Source organism: Leuciscus leuciscus, assembly GCF_965113295.1.
Source record: "Leuciscus leuciscus genome assembly, chromosome: 24".
Taxonomy (NCBI): Eukaryota; Metazoa; Chordata; class Actinopteri; order Cypriniformes; family Leuciscidae; genus Leuciscus; species Leuciscus leuciscus.
In genome coordinates this window covers 11549461-11568944 of record NC_138723.1, presented here as the reverse complement: position 1 = coordinate 11568944, position 19484 = coordinate 11549461, and the positions used below count along the sequence as shown (strand labels likewise).

The following is a 19484-nucleotide window of genomic DNA, read 5'->3' as shown; positions in this document are numbered from 1 at the left end:
ACTTTGTTGTCATACAGATGGAAAGAGATGAGCTTGAGTAAATGATGACTGAGTCAACTAACCCTCTAAGTGCTAATGACAATATGGCATTAACAAGCTTATTTTTCATCTGCAACTTAAGAATAACATTAAACAACTGACATTGTTGTCTTGACACTATAATTCAACATAGGCTCATAGGGAAAAACTTGCCTCTACCTACATTTCTGCAAAACATACCTATACAGTACACACAATTAAATGCAGTTTCCAGCTGACATGAACACTAGAGGCAGTAAAACACAAACAACTTTTATTTCTTTTCACAGAAGGGCAGATTATCGATTACTGTTATGACCTCAAGACACTTGAGCGCACCATTTGTAAACGAATACATTTTGATGTTTGCATCACATAAACAGCTGCATATGTTTGGCTTTTTTGATGTAGTTAACTTGCTATGTATCTCACCTGATACATCATTACACCCATGAAACATGAGTCATGAGAAAAGAGCTCAAAGACTTGTAGAAGCAACCTAAAATGGCATGGCTGCTTCAGCAAATGTGTTTTTATCTCATGTTTGCTTCTGTTTACACTATTGGGTATGTTTAGGGTTTTGTGTAAGAGGTATGTTGCTTACAAACGCGATAGAGTATACTGTATATTTCTATAATTACAACTTGCAATTAGCTGAAGTGTTCAATCTATAACAGTGATACTGAATTGTGTGTCCCATGGTACTTTATTTAACTGGTCTGTCAATACAAGATAAAGAAAGACTGCCACAATAGACACTTCCATTTTCAAAATGGTCTTTCGATTTCGTCTTTCAAATTTCCAGGTTGATGACCTGAATGTTAAATGGTTTAGTGCTGACACATTAACCTTTATCAGATTTCAACTCTATCAACAAAATGCAGTAAAACAAGCAAACGCCAAATAGAAATGGCGATTTTTTGTTGTTGTTGCTGCTTCTGTTCCATAACTGTGTCTACTTCCTCCATCATTTAGAAGTATTATTTCGCATTAACACAGATTGGTCAAAAGTTGAACAGTTACCATCAAGCTTTACCTCTAGCCTATCCTTTGTGGAAGCTTTGATAGAGCATAAATGACCAGTTTTTGATTATTCAAAGGATGTTCCCTATTCACACAGAGTCAAGATGCCAGTGTTTCTAGTTTGGTGACAGTTAACATAAACATGCAACTGTGAAAAAATTGTTGCAAGTTGCAAATAAAACAAAAGGTTATTGCAGTATGTTTAACAAGAAAATACTATTTCAGTATTTCTATTTTAAAATGATGTTTAATTCAACGTGTTATTTGCTGTTTATTTGTCATTTTCTTTTGTGAAATTCACCAGCAATGTCAAAGTGAAAAAGTAAATCCTACACCAAATTCCTTTCAGTCTACTTAATCTTTGCAAAAAGCTACCAGAATTAATTCCTTTGCATCTGAGGAATTCAAATAAATGCATATATAAACAAACCAACACTAGAGATGCTTTTGTCAAATCTTGTCTGTGTTTTTGTGACAGACTTGGACTTGAACAGACCTTCAGAATGGACAATATGTGTGTGTTCTTTACAGCTCGCATATTGTTTGATAGCTGAACGTACCCCAAAGTTGGATGCGGAAAATCTGTCGCTGGCGGAGACATTGGTGGATGCAGTGGTGTGGGCGTAGTAGGCGTTGATGTTGGCCAGCAGGGTGCTCATCACAGCAGGGACACCAGGACACATATACTTAGACGAGAGACATGCAAAGTGCCTGTACACACACAGACAGGAGAGATGCAGAGAGTAAGTGAGCTTTGTGCAAAGAATGACAATCACACTACTACAAAACCAATGATATTTATAAGATTCCATGATGGTTAGGGTGCTAAACAGTCAACTGGGTGAAATGAATTCATCAAGATGAAATGTTGAACTGAGACAACCTCCACACTTTTGGCTCTCACTCAGTGGCAATGGCTCTCCAAAAAGGTCTGTTTGAGAGACCCCTAGTTAAATCACTGCTGATTGGCTGGGTAGAAGGATCTGCCATTGCTCCAACTGACCTTGTCCTGCCCATTCGGCGTGAAATATGGCCGTTTGCGTGCGCTTTATTTGAGGGATGTGCTCAGTTAATGAGCATCTCCTCACACTCCTGATGCCTGATCGACACTGACTCATACTCAAGCCATTAACAACCACAGACACGAGCAGCACTCAGGAGTTCATTTCATTACTGCCCTTGCTAGCCAAGATCCAGCTACTGCCACAGAGATGACGACTATATTTATCCTTCACTGATTGTCAAAGTTATTATACTTGAGCTGTATTTCTCAAACGCTAAAAATTTCGCACAAATGCCATCTTAACTAGTCGTGAATCATTGCTTCTGTGCGATTATCAGGTACACTGACTGGTAACGTGCGCAAGAGCTCACAACCTCATGACGGTCTCTAAAGTACAGGGAATCAAAACTTAGAAGATCCAAAAAGGTTATAAAGGCGTCGTAAAAAGAATCCATGAATTTTAGAGATACAATAGCTTCATATGATGAACCGATTGAATTTAGGCTTTATTCACATACAAACACGCATACATAGAGCACATCACAACTATAAACACGAAAGCTTACGCTAAAACAAACATCATTGGTTCTCGAACATCATGCATCATATTTGAGCTTATGTGTTTACCATATGTGATGAGCTCTATGTAGTATATGTGCAGATCACAGTTTAGATTTGAAATGTCTATACATTAAATCTGTTCATCATATAAAGTTCATCATCTCCTCACAAAACTTGGATTAAACCGCTTACTTCATATGGATTCATTTTACGACACCTTTAGTACCTTTTCGGATCTTCTAAGTTTTGGTTACCTAGTTATTCAGTGTTTCAAAGAGTAACCAAAGTCATACAGGTTTAGAACTGTGAGTAAATGACAGAATTTTCATTTTTTATCAAAAATAAATTAAACATTAGTATGAATATAGCAAATAAAAATAGATAGATGAGGGGAAAGAAATATGATGACAATAGAAGACAGTATGGATGGAGGACTAATACATACGTCATGGCTTGGTAGATGGATTCAATCCCATAGCGCATTGCAAATTCATCCACGATCTCTTCTGGCACATCGTCAAAGTAAACCTTCCAGGCGTCATCGCCACGGGCTTCTGGGATTTTCACCACACCCTGACCGAGGACATCTGTGATGTGATGAAAGAGGTTCTACGAGAAAGAATAGAGATGAAAATGTCGTTGAGTAGATCATCAACCGTGACTGATAATGCCAGATTTGTGCATGTAAATGCATGAGGCAGATGCTGTGCTGTTTGTGAGCTGGTGGTGTTGCTCTACCTCATGCAGACAAGTGTACTGGACGTGGTAAGGGGCCACTTTCTCTTCTCCCTTAATTTCCACGCTGATCTGAAGACGGATGGCACCAGAAACAGCAGACTTGTCCGTTCTTTTCTCTGTGGTGTGAGATATGGATGAATAATTACTGTACGTGCAGAGATACCGTATTTAATTCAAGGGAACAGTGCAGTAAAAATAAGTGCAACAGGGTTAGATAGGACCTGAATATATTTGTGTGTGTGTGTACGTGCAATAATACCTTGCCAAATGATTATTTTGATTAGTGGTGATTGCTAAGGCATTTTTAATTGAAATTTCAGTTTTCAATAGTACAGTAACAACAAATAAAAACTCAATTATAATATATATAAAAAAATAGGTTAGCCATTCATATTTACTATATTTAGAGGTTTTGAAATTTTAGAAAATGCAACTAATACAATTAAACTGTTGTATTTTGTGTCATGCATTTTTAGCTGAAAACATGTATTTACAACTTATTTTAAATGACAAGAATCAATGAATCATACACTTGAAATTTGATTGTTAATTCACAAGCACAGCCGACAAAATAATACACAGGTTGATCTTCATGGAGACGCCTCTGATGTTTACATCACATATTTGATCACTTTTGTCTGCATTGGCAAAAGGATGTATTGTAGATGTTCTAGAACCAAATGTCATGAAAATCACTTGGTTTCAGTAATTTAAACAACTACTAGTTTCACTACTAATAAATATAAAATAAAGCAACAAGTAACGAGTCACAAGAAGCTGTGTTACAAAGATGTCATCATGTTCTTGAGCTCGGTTTTATAAAACTGGACCAACAACACAATTCTTTAAATAAAAACATAATTTTAATAATAAATTCAAATGTTTAATGAATGTTGATCTAATAAACATTGCTTATGCCAAATAGTCCTAACTGCAATATCCTAACTGTAAGATTACCATGCCAGTGTTATATTAGTAGCTTGTATACACCATTATAGTATCTATTAATATTTTTATATATATATAGTTAAAGTTATTCTTTAATGTTATTCACAGCTTTAATAAATATCTTTACAGCTTTCATTTTAAGATTTATTATTTTCATGTGTATACGGTATGTGTCTTGTCTCTCTCCAAACAGAAAAATCATGTGAAGGTCTTTTAATAGAGACACCGGGTTCTTCTTTGCCTAACCATTTCCCCTGACAGGCAAATTATTGGGATAATTTATATGTGTCGGCTAAGTGGAGAATTTCCAACTGGAGTGTGCTACATAATAATCAAGGAGGATATCTGTACCGAGAGAGAAATAGAGAGAGAGAGAGAGAGAGAGAGAGAGAGAGAGAGAGAGAGAGAGAGAGAGAGAGAGAGAGAGAGAGGATGATACGGGTGAGAAACAGACAAGAGGACGTGAAGCTGAATTACTACTATTGAGAATAATTGTTACAACAGATGTGGTGGCCGAAGATTCAGAGGAAGACGATCAGAACACCAGAACCGACTGTACAAATGAGGACAGCAGAAATGAGAGAATAAATAAAGGGTAGATCTCATCAGAATAATAGTGAGACGTGAAGAGAAAAAGAGGGAGAGATGGACATAGAATTTGGAGCAGTGGATTTCACGGTTGGGACGTCCTGGAGGCCTCTAGGCTGCTGCACACTGGGGTAATTGGGCGAGAAGGGATGTGCTGTCAGGTTGGGAGACGTGGGTAATGGAGTACACACACAAATCTTGGAAAAGGGTCACATCCCACTTAGAGACAGGCAGAGAGGTTGTCTACACATGGCGGTCTTCCATCATCTTGAGCAATTGCCACAATGCAATAAGATGTTGTTTGAGGGTGAGGGCGAGTAAATGACGACATCATTTACATTATTGGGTGAACTATACCTTTAATACCAACAAGTCTACAAGTTAATGTGAATGTGAATGTTTTGTGCTCTGTAAGTGCCTTAGGTTTAATATTTTAGTAACAAAATAACCTTTTTTCTTTTATAGTGAATTCAAAGCACGACAGAGAGATTGCCCACAAAAGACCAAACACATTAAATAGATGCATCAAGCCACAATGACAGCACAGTGTCATCTGAGGAGACGCTTTACTCTTTCGGCTAGTTTACTCTGACTCAACAAACACCAGCACACACCAACTTTTGTTGAGTCAGTGTCAAGTCAACATTACACTCGTTTCATTCAAACATTCTAAATCAAATAACTGAAATGTTTCCGGTCGTTTGCGCAGTGTAAGGCAGAAGGGTTTAAAGTCCAGTTCCTGCATGTCCTGGATGCAGCAGAAATCAAACCACCAGCTAAATTTAAACCATTTCCCTGTAATTTTACATTATTGCAGAGAGATCAGGACCCGCATTCTTAAAGCTTCTAAGAATCCTCTCAGAAAACTCCCAATTTAGCTTAAAAACTTCTACGTAAGAGTCTTAGCTTAAGAGCGATTCGGGACCGATCTGAGAGCAACTCTGAGCAAGGAAAAGACAAAAACTTTCATCTTAGTGAGGAGGCGGGGCTGACCCTGTTGCTACGTATTACACAATCTTTTGAAGACTGTGATTGGTTAAAAAAAAAAGAAGATTTTAAATATAGGGTCTACACACACACACACATATATATACATATATATATATATATATACATATACATATACATATATATATCCTATTTTGTCACTAGGAGCTACTCTTTGCATTAAGATTTTTTATGAATACGGGCCCAGGACAATATGCAGGCTGGATCTGAACCTGCATTTCCTGAATGAGAGCTAAAGCTCAACATAAAAAAAAAAAGAATCACAGACACAACAACACACAAAACAGCACTAGCTTACCCAGGTTGTACCAGACGTCCATTTCTCCACTCAGCGTGCGCACCTCAATGATGCTTTGGCCCAAGAAGTCATCAGATTCCCTCTTCAGACGCTGCTTCACTCGCGACTTTATGTCGTCATCTTCATCCCAAACACGAACTTTGATGCGATCGGAGGAGTTGTGGCATTCACTGGAAGACAACACATACACATCTGTGTTTAAGATCAGAGACTAATGATGCACCATTTTTTTTATTTTTTTTACCAAAACAGCAGTTTTGATTTAGCTGAAAACCAAGACCAAAAATAAAGTTTATTTAATGATCAATTAATAACATTTATGTACTAATCAACACTTGAATAGAAACTGAGTTGTACAATATATAAACATTTAAATTGCAATATAAGGCAGTTTTTATATACATTTTTTAATGATAAAATTATGTTTCTACTTCAATTTGTTCTTCAAAGTGACAGATTTCATGACAGATTTATTCAAACATATAATAAATAGTGAAATAGTACATAGTAAATAGTGAACAGATTAAGTAAACTATAATGAATAAGTAATATATTTAGAGTTGCTAAATAATTTAATCACGATTAATCGTTTCGAACATAAAAGTTTGTGTTTATATAATATACTGTATGTGTGTACATATATTAATATACTGTGTGTGTTATACACACACACACATACATATAATATATATTATAACATATAATATATAAAATATAACATTTATGTTAGATGCGATTTGAGAGCATTAAATATAATGCACATATTTAGCTAAATGCTCCTCTCTATAGTTCATTCTTCTAGCTAAATAATGTGTGTATGGTCATTGAATGGCTTTTCTGAGGTAAACGTAGCGTTATGTGATTTTGTTTACCAGTCGATTTAATTGTTGTCCTTCCACTGTTGAAACACTGAGCGATTACATGAGACATGATACATTTCAGTAAGTTGTACTGTATCTTTTAACATACCTTCTGATGTTCATTCATGTTTCATTTATGCTGTAACTAACAGTAAAGACGGTCAGGTAGTTACTTGGCTGGACAAAGTGCTGCAGTGTTTCTCTGAACTTGCGGAAGGTTTTCTATCTAACAATAATCAAAAGAATCTGATATTAAAAGTCATATTCCAAACTTATGATACTACTGGCCTGAATAATATTTAAAGTAGACCAGTGGCTCAACCAGAGCCTGTTCACTCAGACAAGTTTATTCCATTACTGAAAAGAGACGAGACTGAAAACTGGGTGACACACATTCTGAGTGAGAGAGCCTGGGGCACGAGGAACAAAGAATGACACTTAAGACACTTCTATCAAAGAGTTGGTCTCTGATTGGTCGAATTATACTTACAAATGAAACTTCTCCTCCCAGACAGGATTGAGGTTGCCGTAGATCGTCTTGGTCCTCTTTTTGGTTTTTCCCACCTGGACGGTCACGTAGGGGTCACTGGAGCCGGTCTTATCTTTAGCCTGCAGCCCTTGAGCACAGACAACTATAACCGAGACAGAGTAAAAGATGGGAAGTCATCGAGGTATAGTAGAGAATTTGTGCTGTGCACCATTTAGAACTGAACTGAGATTGCTGAATTTTAAATAGCTAAAAGGGAATGAGAAATTGTGACAATGACAATGTTAATGGTCAATGTTTGAACCTGTGATGGTGATCTTGGCTGACCACTTAGAGGTTCCATCCAGAACGCTCTGCTTGATGGTCTTCATCTGCTGAGCGTGGATGGCCTTGCTGACCACAAACACGTCTCGGATGACCTCAAAGATCTCAGGCTTGTTCCTCTCACGGATCTTCATGCGATCCTTCATGGCCATGATGATGTTCTGAGTGCGGTCCTCTGCACCATGTTTGGAGCTCTTTTCAGCCGCGCCTGATTGAAAGAAGAAATTATGGTTAACAACATGTTTTATTTGCACAGATCTGAAGAATGAGTTGCTAAAATTATTTTTAAAATGTAAAAAGAGGAAAAAAAAAATCATTAATATCTAATAAAGAATTCAAAAAATTAATTGTGATTTCTAAAATTATAATAATAAATATTTTGGATGTAATTCATTAAATAAAATAATTGTTTTCATATTTTATAATGGAATTCTATAATTAAAGCATATAAAAAAAAATTGTATTGCATGTTCTATTTGCAAAAAGTCTTCCATATTAATACGCACTAAACAACAACAGTAGAATATGACAAGCTCATAAATCCAATAAACACCCTGTCTTATAAAATATATGTGTGATGATGATTATTTTACTGTGAGAATCACCTATAAATCATTTTCTTAATTTTGGCTAATGGACCTGTCAACATGTCACTGAAGGAAGTCCATTTGGGTAAATGAGTTCAACAGGGCAGATGTTAATAGAGTACGACAGAAGCTTAAAGGAGACTTTCAGTGAAAGCACCAGTAACCAAGGTTGTGTCCGAAACCTTGCAAATGTAAAATTCTCAGGAAGAACATGAAGGTAGGACGCTATAAAGCAGGTCTTTTGTTTCAGATATAGTACAGGTGCTCATACTTACGCTGCAGGCAGTCTGCGTTCAGTAGCTCCTGACACTTCTCGTGACACTTGACCCCGCACTCAGTGCAGCGCATACCCTGCCTTGCGATGCCCCAAAGAAGCCCCTCACACTCGTAACAGTAGGTGGGCGTAGTGGCCGTCCACACCTCAAAGTTGTGAGGTGTGGTACAGGAAATGGGATAGATTAAAGCTTGTAGCGTTTTCTTATACACATGGTTCTTCTGTAGAAGTTCGGAAATAAAAGTAGATAAAAATGCATTTAGAAAACTATTAAGATGTCTGTGCGTAATATGGCGAGAGAGAGCAAAACAAACTAACCAGTTCTTCATCTTTTATGGAGGAGCGTGAAGCCATTGCAGATGCAATGCCAGCCTTCCTGGCCTGGACCAGAGACTGTCATACAAAGAATAGATATTAGAACAATGCAAAACCACACAAAATCCCATAAAACACCCCAGGTGAAACAGATATCAGAAACCAAGTGGAATCTAGATGTCAAAAATAACATCTAAACCTAAGAGCAACAACCCAGAACTTCAAAACTAAGGGTGAAGACTATGGGAGTCCCAGAAATAAAAAGGGAAACCAATGTCTGTGCAGTAAAGGAATGAGGGGTTAATGAAGAAACCATCACTAGTAAGCCTGGGTATGAAGAGGCATCTACAGTAAAACACCCTTTAAAATGGAATAGAACAACCCGGTATAAAACAGCCCTTTGAAAGTGATGGCCCAAACATGTCAATGCATGTCGGAGGGAAAGTAGGTAAACTAATAAAAGTAAACCAGTAGAAAGTTTTTTTTTTTTGCTTGCTTGCTTGTACAGTATATCAAGTAAGGCTGTAATGGTTTGCAAACACATTCATTAAATAAATGATTTATTATAATATCATAATCATATTATATATAATAATACATGTATTGTGATATTACCAGGTAAGTTGAAGTTGAAATTTAAAATATCTTGTTTTTGCATGTTTTAACAATTACAGTTACATTGTAACTCCCTGAAGTTGACTATTCATCAAATTCATTTTACACTGTCAAATGTTCTAGCTGTGTATTTGCAAACTATTAGAGCAATACTGATCCTATGGATGCAGTATTATCTTGATATACACAAAAAAGTAGGTTCAATCATACTGTATGGGTTATTCTGAAAACTTACCATAGCCTGACCATGCAGAGTGAATGCATTCAAAAGAGTTGTAGAGGTTTAAATGTATGTTTTCATGGGGAGGAGAGAGATCAGAGAGTTGATTTTACTTCACTTTATATTTTTCTGAGTCAGAACTTAAAAGTTATAATGGTTGTCAATTATTACTTATGAAACTGGAAATTTCTCGTAGTCGGCTTCGTCTACATTGTTTTATTTGGTGACTTAATATTGTCAATTTACTTACAATTATTAGACTGATCAAGTAATATTTTAGCAAAATTGAATTTGGATTGATGATGATTCTATTGGGGAACAACACCATGTTGAGAATTATAAAAACACAGGTAGCTTTTCTTCATTTTAATGCAAGGTGGAAAGAGTGCTTACCACATCGCTAACCAGAGGAATAGCTTTCTTCTTCCGCAGGTCTGGCATACTGTCAATTCCAAATATTCCACTCCCATTTCTGTGGATATCAACACATTGTGAAGGAGTATTTTCCACGCTTAATAATTAATACACAGACAATGAACACGTTAATAAAATGCCACTAACTTCTTATAAATAATTCTATATAGTCATAAATAATTCCATAACAAAAATTTGAACAAATACAATACGTTATAGTATCCATGAAACCTAAAGAGAAACTTACCCAGCTTTAACCCAAGCATTTCTGGAAGTATCTCCCTTTTCTTTGCCCTATGGCATCAAAAATACAGTTTAGAATAACCAATGTGTACAGGGGCAGTCAATAACAAAGATAAAAATAATAACAATAAAACTTGATAAATGCAGAGGACACAGGATTGGTTGAGTTTAACCAAAAGGTCTGAGAAAGCAAACCAAAACAAGACAACGAAAAAAAGACTTTAAGACTTTAAGTTCCATTGATGGAAATCCTTAAAAATCTGATCCAAATGATTGACATGCAACTCATGAGATCAGAGAAAAAGATGAATGAAAAGCGAAAAACTAAATCAAATTTTAAAGCACACACACTCGTATTGCCAGCAGAACATAATTATAGGATGGACAAACACCCTAGTGAAATCCAGACAAACATTTAGCAAACTGTCCCTGTTTCCATCTGAGGTGAACCACTTTTAATAGCATGAGCATTCTTCCTCAGATAAATAGACGTACAGCTGGATAGCTGAAGTCCCCCAAGGGCATGTGGTATGTAACTGCTTTTAAAAGCAACAATGCAGCAAGACGAAGACCACCATTTCAAATTATCAATAATTTAAAAAGATGGCATATCACATTAAAGTAAGCAAAACAGAAGCAAAACACCACATGTAACCATTAAAAGACACAAAACATTGAGTGTTAAAGTCAGACACAGATACAGCAAAATTGAATAGAGGGAAGCCTCATACATTTATCATACACTCTAATAAAGTATGTGCATTCAAATAAACTTTGGATGAAAAACAAAGAAAACCGGCGTTAATGAAAAAAGAAAATAAATAATGACTAAGAATTGACCAAAACATTATTATGACCTGATCCTCTTCCCTGCTTCCCTCTGTAAGACAGAGCAGGATAATAAAGAAAAAAGAAAAGAACAGTTGATAAACAGTGTAAAAATTAGGGAAGATTCACAGAAAAACAGTAGGACATTTTATTGATCTTAAATACATTTATAACCAACCAAAAAATAAAAGACAGCTTTTTGAGTTCTGAACCACAAAAAAGTACCTTGTTTAAATTCCTCTTCAGAGAGAGTGTTCTTTGAGGCATTGGCAATCCTGGATAGTCTATGCCGATGTCTCTTCTCTTTGAGCACACGTTCAATATTGGCAAGGCACTTCTGGTGGTGAGGGTCCTCAAGGGCAGGTTCATTGTCAAGACTATGCTCCACCTGTTTTGCATTAACATCTGTCTCCAGTGTTCCTGAATTAGTGCCCTCTGGACTTATTTCGGTATTACCAGTGCCAAATGTCATTTGGTGATCATAATACTCAACAGTTCCTGAACTCAGACCCGCATGTTTTGGGCTAAGCTCTGGAATACACTGCAGATTGGAAAGTTTTTGATCTGTTAAAATTTCCTCTACAGCATCTGAGTGGTCTACTGCATAGTATTCAGTTGGAGTATGTGAAGGTGAAATCGTGCTAGGAGTAGATGCTAGAGGATCATAGACTTGAGAATTACGCCGTCGGTTCAGTAATTCCAGCAAGTCCTTCCCATGGAAAGAGGCTTCGATGCTCTTATGAGGACACGCACTGAGATCTAAAGTTGCACCATCAGAGTGTACAACAGTGTCTACATTTGACTCACCAGCACTCTCCTCCTCAGGGTCATTGGATTTGCAGGGACTTGAGACTACAGACTTGGTGTCATCATCTAGACACTGGGGTTCATGCATGTCAAGCTTGGTCAAGGCTCCCTTTAGAGTGGAGTGGAAGGTTATCATGGCTTTATTTATCTTTAAAACATCATATCCTAGAGTAGGTGGCTGTGACTCTTCAGTGTCTGTATTTTCAGAGTAATCTGGGTCATATTGATCCTCAGACACACTTGGGCAAACCGCACCTGGCCACTCTTTCTCCGAATCCATATCACAGAGGCAATGCTCGCAAGAGGAGTGTAGATTTTGACAACCGTCATCATAGTCTGTCATTCCAACAGTTGAACAACTAAGGCTTCGGGATGGCCCACTACATGATTCATCAGCATATGCATCCATGGTGTGGTATCCAGAACTTCGGGAGTACAGGCAATTTGATGTGCAGTCACAACCAATGTCACCGACAGTCTGATTCCTAGGATGCCTCCAATCTACAACACTGGATGAACTGGATGGAGAGTCATTATGGTTTCCAAACAGTAGGGATAGGTGTTCAGAGCTGCTTCGTGATGAATGACACGGTGTGCTGCTGGTCTCGCCACCATTGTACCTGTGCCATGTATCTGGGTTTCCAACAGTTTCCAATTCGTGAGCACTGTTCTGGCAGGAGCAGTAATCCTCCTCACTCCATCCAGTGTCTCCACTCCATCCTTCTCCACTCACGCTCAACTGCATTTCCGAACGTCTCCAATCACTGTTATGTTGGTCAACCTCCCTAGAATGATAACTTCCATCTTGATCATGACTGTTAGAACTGAGACCTGAGGATAAGGAACTAGTGCTTGTAAACTCTTGCCCATAAACTGGACAATAGCTGGACTTCTTAAATCTGGAAGAGGGGGCATTAAAGTTGTCAGAAATCTTAGGATTGTTTAACTTGGCTCTTCTAGGTACATCTCGATAATCAGTTTCCATATCCCATCCTGACATGTTAGGTCTGGCTGCTTGTGATCTAACTTCATTCTTCTCCAATTTTCTATGCTTAACTACTGGGCTATTATTTCTACTTTGTGGGACTGCAGCGGCATTCTGCCCATCTGGACTCCTATGATGAGCCACAACTCTTCGAGGTGATGGATGCCCTACAGCACCAACGGAGTACAGCTCCTCAATTTCCAGCAGCACAGCATCAACACAGCAGGACACCTCATCAACGGAGCCACTTACAGATGTCAGGTATTGTCTCAAATCTGATATTTCCTCTTGGATTTTATTTATCCCCTGCAGTTCCTTCAAAATGTGATCCACTATGGTGCTTGAGCCGCCTCCTCTTGTCTTGTCTCTGTCCTTAATTCGGCTTGGTTTATTATCCATGGCACCTCTTCCATCTACACAGCCACTGTCTTCTGCTTGGTCTGTGGGCTCTAATGCAGGAACATTCATTTCCATGATGCATGGGATTGTAATATTGCCATCACTATTACGCCTCCCCTGCCCAATTAATTTACTCTTGGAGGTTTTAGTATGACTTTCAAAACTACGCTGAGTCGAGAGAATACACTCATGAGTACAGGGGTCTCTCTTTATGCCACAGATGAACATATCATCCTCTATCTCAACAGGAGAGCGCTGGGAGTCATAGGCAGTGTTTTCCCCTGAGCCCTGGAGGAATTTCTGAATCTTCTTGCGTATGCTCCGATTGACCTTAGGACTCTGGGTCCGCTTCTTCCCAAGATCTCTTTTCTTAGACATTCTTTGCTGTAGTTCGCTCGACCCATTTGTTTCATCTTGCTCATTGGAATGACTCCGTGATAACATCCCTTAGAATCAACTGTACCTCAGGTGCGGACCAGAACCTTGAAACTCTGGTGCATGTGATTACAGAGTTGTTGCATTTCACCAACAGCGCACAAGGTTGTTCTTTTCAGTCAAGATAATAACTGAGCTTCAGGCACACCTGACATTTGAGTACAATGACATGAATAGATTAATACATTGAGAGTGTAATAAAATTCATCAGTTAAATATTAGCATGCATGTAAAAGAATCAACATATACTCTTTTGTTCATGGCCATTCAATCTTTTGCATTTCTGCAAAGACACTATTGCTCTGTTCTAAAATTCACTATTGCTCTGTCCTAATTGTCTACAGATGTACTCCCAATGCAAAGGCCATTACAAAATGTATGCATCTTAATTGTGCAGCATTCGGACATTGTTTATTTTAGTCAAATTCTAAGGCATCAGGAGTGTTATTTGTGTGGCACATTTGAAATGCTGCCCATGTAGGCCATTCCAAATCAGTTGGTTGCTCTTGGAAAAGAGCTTATGACTCCATATTTCATTATGTACTGTACAGTAAGTAAACAGGTGAGGTGCTGAATGTAGTTTCATAATTTATACTAATGGAGACTTTGATCAAAAGTAATGCTACAGGCAAGGGTCAACCACATCCACCAACTCTCACACTCACCCAAGTAAAAAGTCACATTACAGATGAAGGGTAAGAGTAAGTATATCTGGATCACTGCCATGTAGTAAAGTACCACCACAATGGGCAAAACAGATTTTACAATGGAGCTAAATCCCTTTACACCGTTTACGCAGGATGTATTGTACATGGCACATATCGACTCATCAGCTGATACTGTAACACTGGCCTTAGCTTGCTTATAAACCTAGTCATATCATACAGTATGACTTTAATATCATTAAAATGTATTCAATTGAAATAAAGCACTGCAATGGTCTTGGTTTCCAGAAAGCAGCCCAATAAACCATATAAGGTACAAAGTTTTAAGTGTTTAATCAGATAATGTGATCGTATGCAAATTCTAATTACATTTTTTGTTTAAGCATTCTGTTGTAGAACTCCAGACATTGCCAAACTGGAGGGGCATATTCCACACAGAACACAACATATTATCTTCTTGCCTGTCAGCTCTTCTAACAGTAACTGTTACAGCATAGGGAGGGTGACAGCCCAGCTGTATTCACTGTGCATCATGATTGTTAAGCAGAACCTGCTGGGTCTAATAGCAGCTTCATCCCATTTCCTGCCTGTCAGGACAAAATGTTAGCTAGTCTCGTATACACTAGGCTATTCAGCTTTCGCTTTTTTTTTTATTTAGACACACTCTTTTACCATATTTAATGGGGGGATCATACAAGGCAGTCATTGAAATTCAGAGACTGTCCTCTGTGTTATTCTCCAAAAGCATTTAATGGCCAACATGATCTTTACTGTGACTCCAACAATGAGCGTTTAGGTTGGCAGCTTTCAAGGGCACATTTTGGCTGCTTGCCATGTGTCTGCAATAGGCTAAAATTAATGTCAGGGACAGTATGTTTTATGATGGATTTAACTTTACATTGAATACAGTTACAGGAAATGACATACTTTCGAATTAAGCCGTTTTAACTATACTAATTATTAAAATATTACTTAAAGTGCTCAAGTAAAAATTTTACACAATCTATGTGCCCTAGTTTTGCCTTTAACTTTCATGCAACAAGAATACTCTGAATTTCATAAATTACATTTAAATATTGCTATTATAAGTTTAACCTCTGCCCAATATCACCCAACTAATGTGAACTAATTTATGTGACATTCATTCCGCAGATAGCTCAGGTATCAAAATATTTCATATTCCTGCCTAATTTGCTATTCCAACCAAGAGATAAGATATCGTATATGCCGCAGAATTTCTAATAAGAAACTATAAACAGTGCAGTGCAGAGATAGTTGCAGAGTAAGTAGCTCTCATTACTAGTGCTGTCCCTGATTTACCTAGGCTAAGTTAAGACAATATAATAATTCAGGACTCAACAATAAGAATGACTCAATGCACCAGGCCAGAGTGAAATATTGAGCAAATTCTGCTGACTTCTGGTAATTTAAATCATTTAGCTGACTGACATAGATTAGAATTTGTCAAAACTGAAAGAATATATACCAGTCAAAAGTTTGGAATAATTAAAAATTATTATTATTATTATTTGTTTTATTAAACAAGTCTCTTCTGCTCACCAAGGCTGCATTTATTTGATCAAAAATACAGTAAAAACAGTAATACTATGAAATATTACAATTTAAAATATTCAGAAATCATTATAATATGCTGATTTGGTGCTCAAGAAACATTAGCATTTAATGACAACATTTAAATATAAAAGAAACATCAATGTTGAAAAAAGTTGTGCTGCTTAATATTTTTGTGGAAACCGTGCTACACTACTATTTACAGGTTTGGTCATAAGGCCAGTGCTGCATCGTCACATAAAGTTTATCATTTGCACTTTTTTTAGCCTTGCCAATTAAAAAATTCAAGGTTTAAGATGATGCGAAAGTGAACTCAATTCGTTACTCCCTCGTGGTTTGAGAAGTTTTGCGTGAGCACATATCCAAAGCGCGAGCCCAGAAAGACAGCGCAAATACTGAATTGTGTTCTCTTTCACATCATCTTGCCATTGAACAGACAAATTTACACAACATTATGTCAAAATGCCCATATTGGCGAATATCCTTGTGAACATAGTCGGTTATTTCTTAAGTGAACTTAACAGTTGAGAAATAAAACGCATATGTAACAGTATATTGGATCCATGCTTTAGGTCTTAAACTGTCACCAGCCTAATATACCTGCTGCTGTATGTTTTTAATGTTAATCAAGCAATTTTAATCAAACAAATGTATTGACTGACTAACTTTTGTAATGGATTAATCTCCATTTAATTTATACAGTGAAGACTATGGTATTATTTCACATGTGATTACTTTAATTTCTGTATCTGAAAACTACTGTTAGAGCAACCTGAAAAACTTTTAGCATTTAGTAATTTATTTGTAATAAACACTTTAAGTGGGCTATTAAAAACGTATTATTTATATGTTTTAAAAAACATACGCGCAGTGTTACGTCATATTTTGACCGTTGCAGTGTGCGTAGAAATAATTTGTCTCCGTTGCATTATGATTGCAAGCAGTATTATTAATGTAAAAAATTGTAATGCCTGCTGTTTAAACGAGTGTTCTCACCGATACGCATGTTGTGCTTTGCAGAGTTTTGACAAGTTTTCTAGACTTGATATGGTTTCTTATTCAAAAGTGGTCATAATTTGATTATTTGCTCTCAGTTTATTACTGACGATTTACTTGTCTTTAACAATATTTGAAATTTATATGAGTTGGCTAGTAGTTTTTGGTGTCATAACCTTATGTATATATATATATTTTATAAAAAATTTTAAGTAGGTCCAGTGAAAATTTTGGCAGGGCAAGTAAAAATGTGAAATTCATTCTTTTATTCAGCAAAGTAGTATTTAATTGGTCAAAAGTGACTGTAAAGACATGTATTATGTCTTTACATTACAAAAAAAATTATATTTTAAATAAATGCTGTTTTGAACTTTCTATTTATCGAAGAATCCTGAAAATGGCCACCAAAATATTAAGCAGCAAATATTTTCACCATTGATAATAAGAAACATTATCAATAATTGAGCACCAATGATAATTCATAATAACTGATAATATTTGATAATAAAACCAGCATATTAGAATGATCTTTGAAGAATCGTGTGGATTCTACTGGAGTAGATTTATTGGCTGATGAAATTCAGCTTTGCATCACATGTATAAATTCTATTTTAGCATATATTAAAATTACAAAACAGTTATTTTAAAATTGTGTAATGTCATTCACAATACAATAAATTACCAATATATACATAAATAAATCACTGCCTTATACTTCAGTAATCTGACTTATTTTCCAAGGAACATGGGTTGGTGAGCGCTTTTCAGATTGACTTTAAGTGCTTTAATTTTTATAATACATTCATTTTTTATATATTTTTAATTAGGTGTTATAAGTAATAGTACTTCTAATACTTTCTATTACTCCTGGTGTTTGGTGTCTGCGCTCACTTTTTTTAAATGCATAAACAAGCTGAGAACTTATCAGACCAAACTACACAGTTAACAATAAAGCATTCACTTTTACAATAAACATTCAACCTTAATAAATTCAACATATTCAGGTGAACCTCATGAACAAGTGATCAGGACTTATTTTACCCCAAGATGAAAATAAAAAGGTTCTAAAAAAAATAAATAGTATTTCGGGTAAAATATAACCTCAATACTTCTTGACAATTTTTATAAAATTCACCCTTACTAATCTTCATCAGCACGAGACCCAAAAAACTACACCGTAAAAAGTACAAAACTTACCTCACAGGAGAAAAAAGACAAAAATCAAGTTTTACTTGGAGTATTCCAGAACACCCAAACCACCTGCAAATAAAAATGCCTCCGGATTTCAAATTGTTGACCTAATCAACACTCCTGCACTGCAAGGATTTATCCATTCGGCTGCTCTGGCAATCCAACACATCTCGAACAAAAAAAAACAGACACAACCCTCTCCACAAACTGACATCTGCACAGTTGAGCGGATTCCAGTCTAGGCTAGTGTGATAGTCAGTAGAGCATCTCTCCCTCAAACAACCTCCTCACTCGCTCTCCCTCACTCGCTCTCTTTCTCTGTGTCCTCTGGCGATGTATTCCAACACAAAGCTAATCTGGAATTGTCAAAATGCCAGCATTCCATCTCTCATCTTTTGTCGCTATTGCCTCCTATTAAACATTTGAATGTTACAGTGCACTTTGGTTTTTTAGGAATATTGTACAGTCAATTAATCAAATAACAGAAATGTTATAGTACTGCTCAAAAATCCTCCATAAATATGGCATGATGTGGTACAACAAAATGTTAATTAAAAAATAAAACCAATGACAATAAACAACAATTCGGTAAAACGCTAAAGACCAATCAGGGGATTAGCTAAATCGTATTACACTGTCAAAGCAGAGAGGTGTGTAAATCTAGTCTTAACAGTCTTATCTGTGTTTGATTTATGGCTGTAAGGAGGCATATACAGATGGTGGACAACCAGAATGAGACTTTTACCGCCGCCGTTCCCGCGGCGGCAAAATTGGGATGTGTATTTGCTGCCTTTTACCGCTGAGTGGCGCTGTAATCACAGACTTTGAAAAGTGTCAGTTTATTCTCTTTATGACGTAATCTGCCGCGGCAGTAATCTGAGCTGAGGTCACAGATAAATTCAAGATAAATATTGTGGTTAAACGAATTCAAATTCATTACATTTAAACAAAGTAGACACACGTTAACATTGTGTGCCCAGTTTTTCTATCATTTAGAAAGGCTATGTCAATAGGTTACTTGTCATTTACTTCATGTTATTTTAATGTGTTTGTAGATTTATTAACTGAAACATAACAGTGAA

General features: G+C 36.7%; 1 protein-coding gene across 3 annotated transcripts in view; it reads right to left on the bottom strand.

The window, feature by feature from the left end:
• Positions 1-19484, bottom strand: part of LOC309488642 (protein unc-13 homolog B-like) — a gene marked incomplete at its 5' end in the record, with an annotated part of 92545 nt that overhangs the window by 20950 nt on the left and 52111 nt on the right. Inside the window, 12 exons of one of the 3 annotated variants that reach the window (XM_082156902.1) lie at positions 1602-1752; positions 3051-3214; positions 3344-3459; positions 6186-6355; positions 7536-7677; positions 7837-8064; positions 8719-8938; positions 9036-9110; positions 10261-10339; positions 10529-10575; positions 11382-11404; positions 11578-14158. In XM_082156902.1, coding sequence (XP_082013028.1) covers positions 1602-1752; positions 3051-3214; positions 3344-3459; positions 6186-6355; positions 7536-7677; positions 7837-8064; positions 8719-8938; positions 9036-9110; positions 10261-10339; positions 10529-10575; positions 11382-11404; positions 11578-13987 — 3825 coding nt within the window. Of the gene's footprint in view, positions 1-1601; positions 1753-3050; positions 3215-3343; positions 3460-6185; positions 6356-7535; positions 7678-7836; positions 8065-8718; positions 8939-9035; positions 9111-10260; positions 10340-10528; positions 10576-11381; positions 11405-11577; positions 14159-19484 lie in introns of those variants that run through there. The other 2 variants (XM_082156904.1, XM_082156903.1) reach the window with 2 other exon arrangements.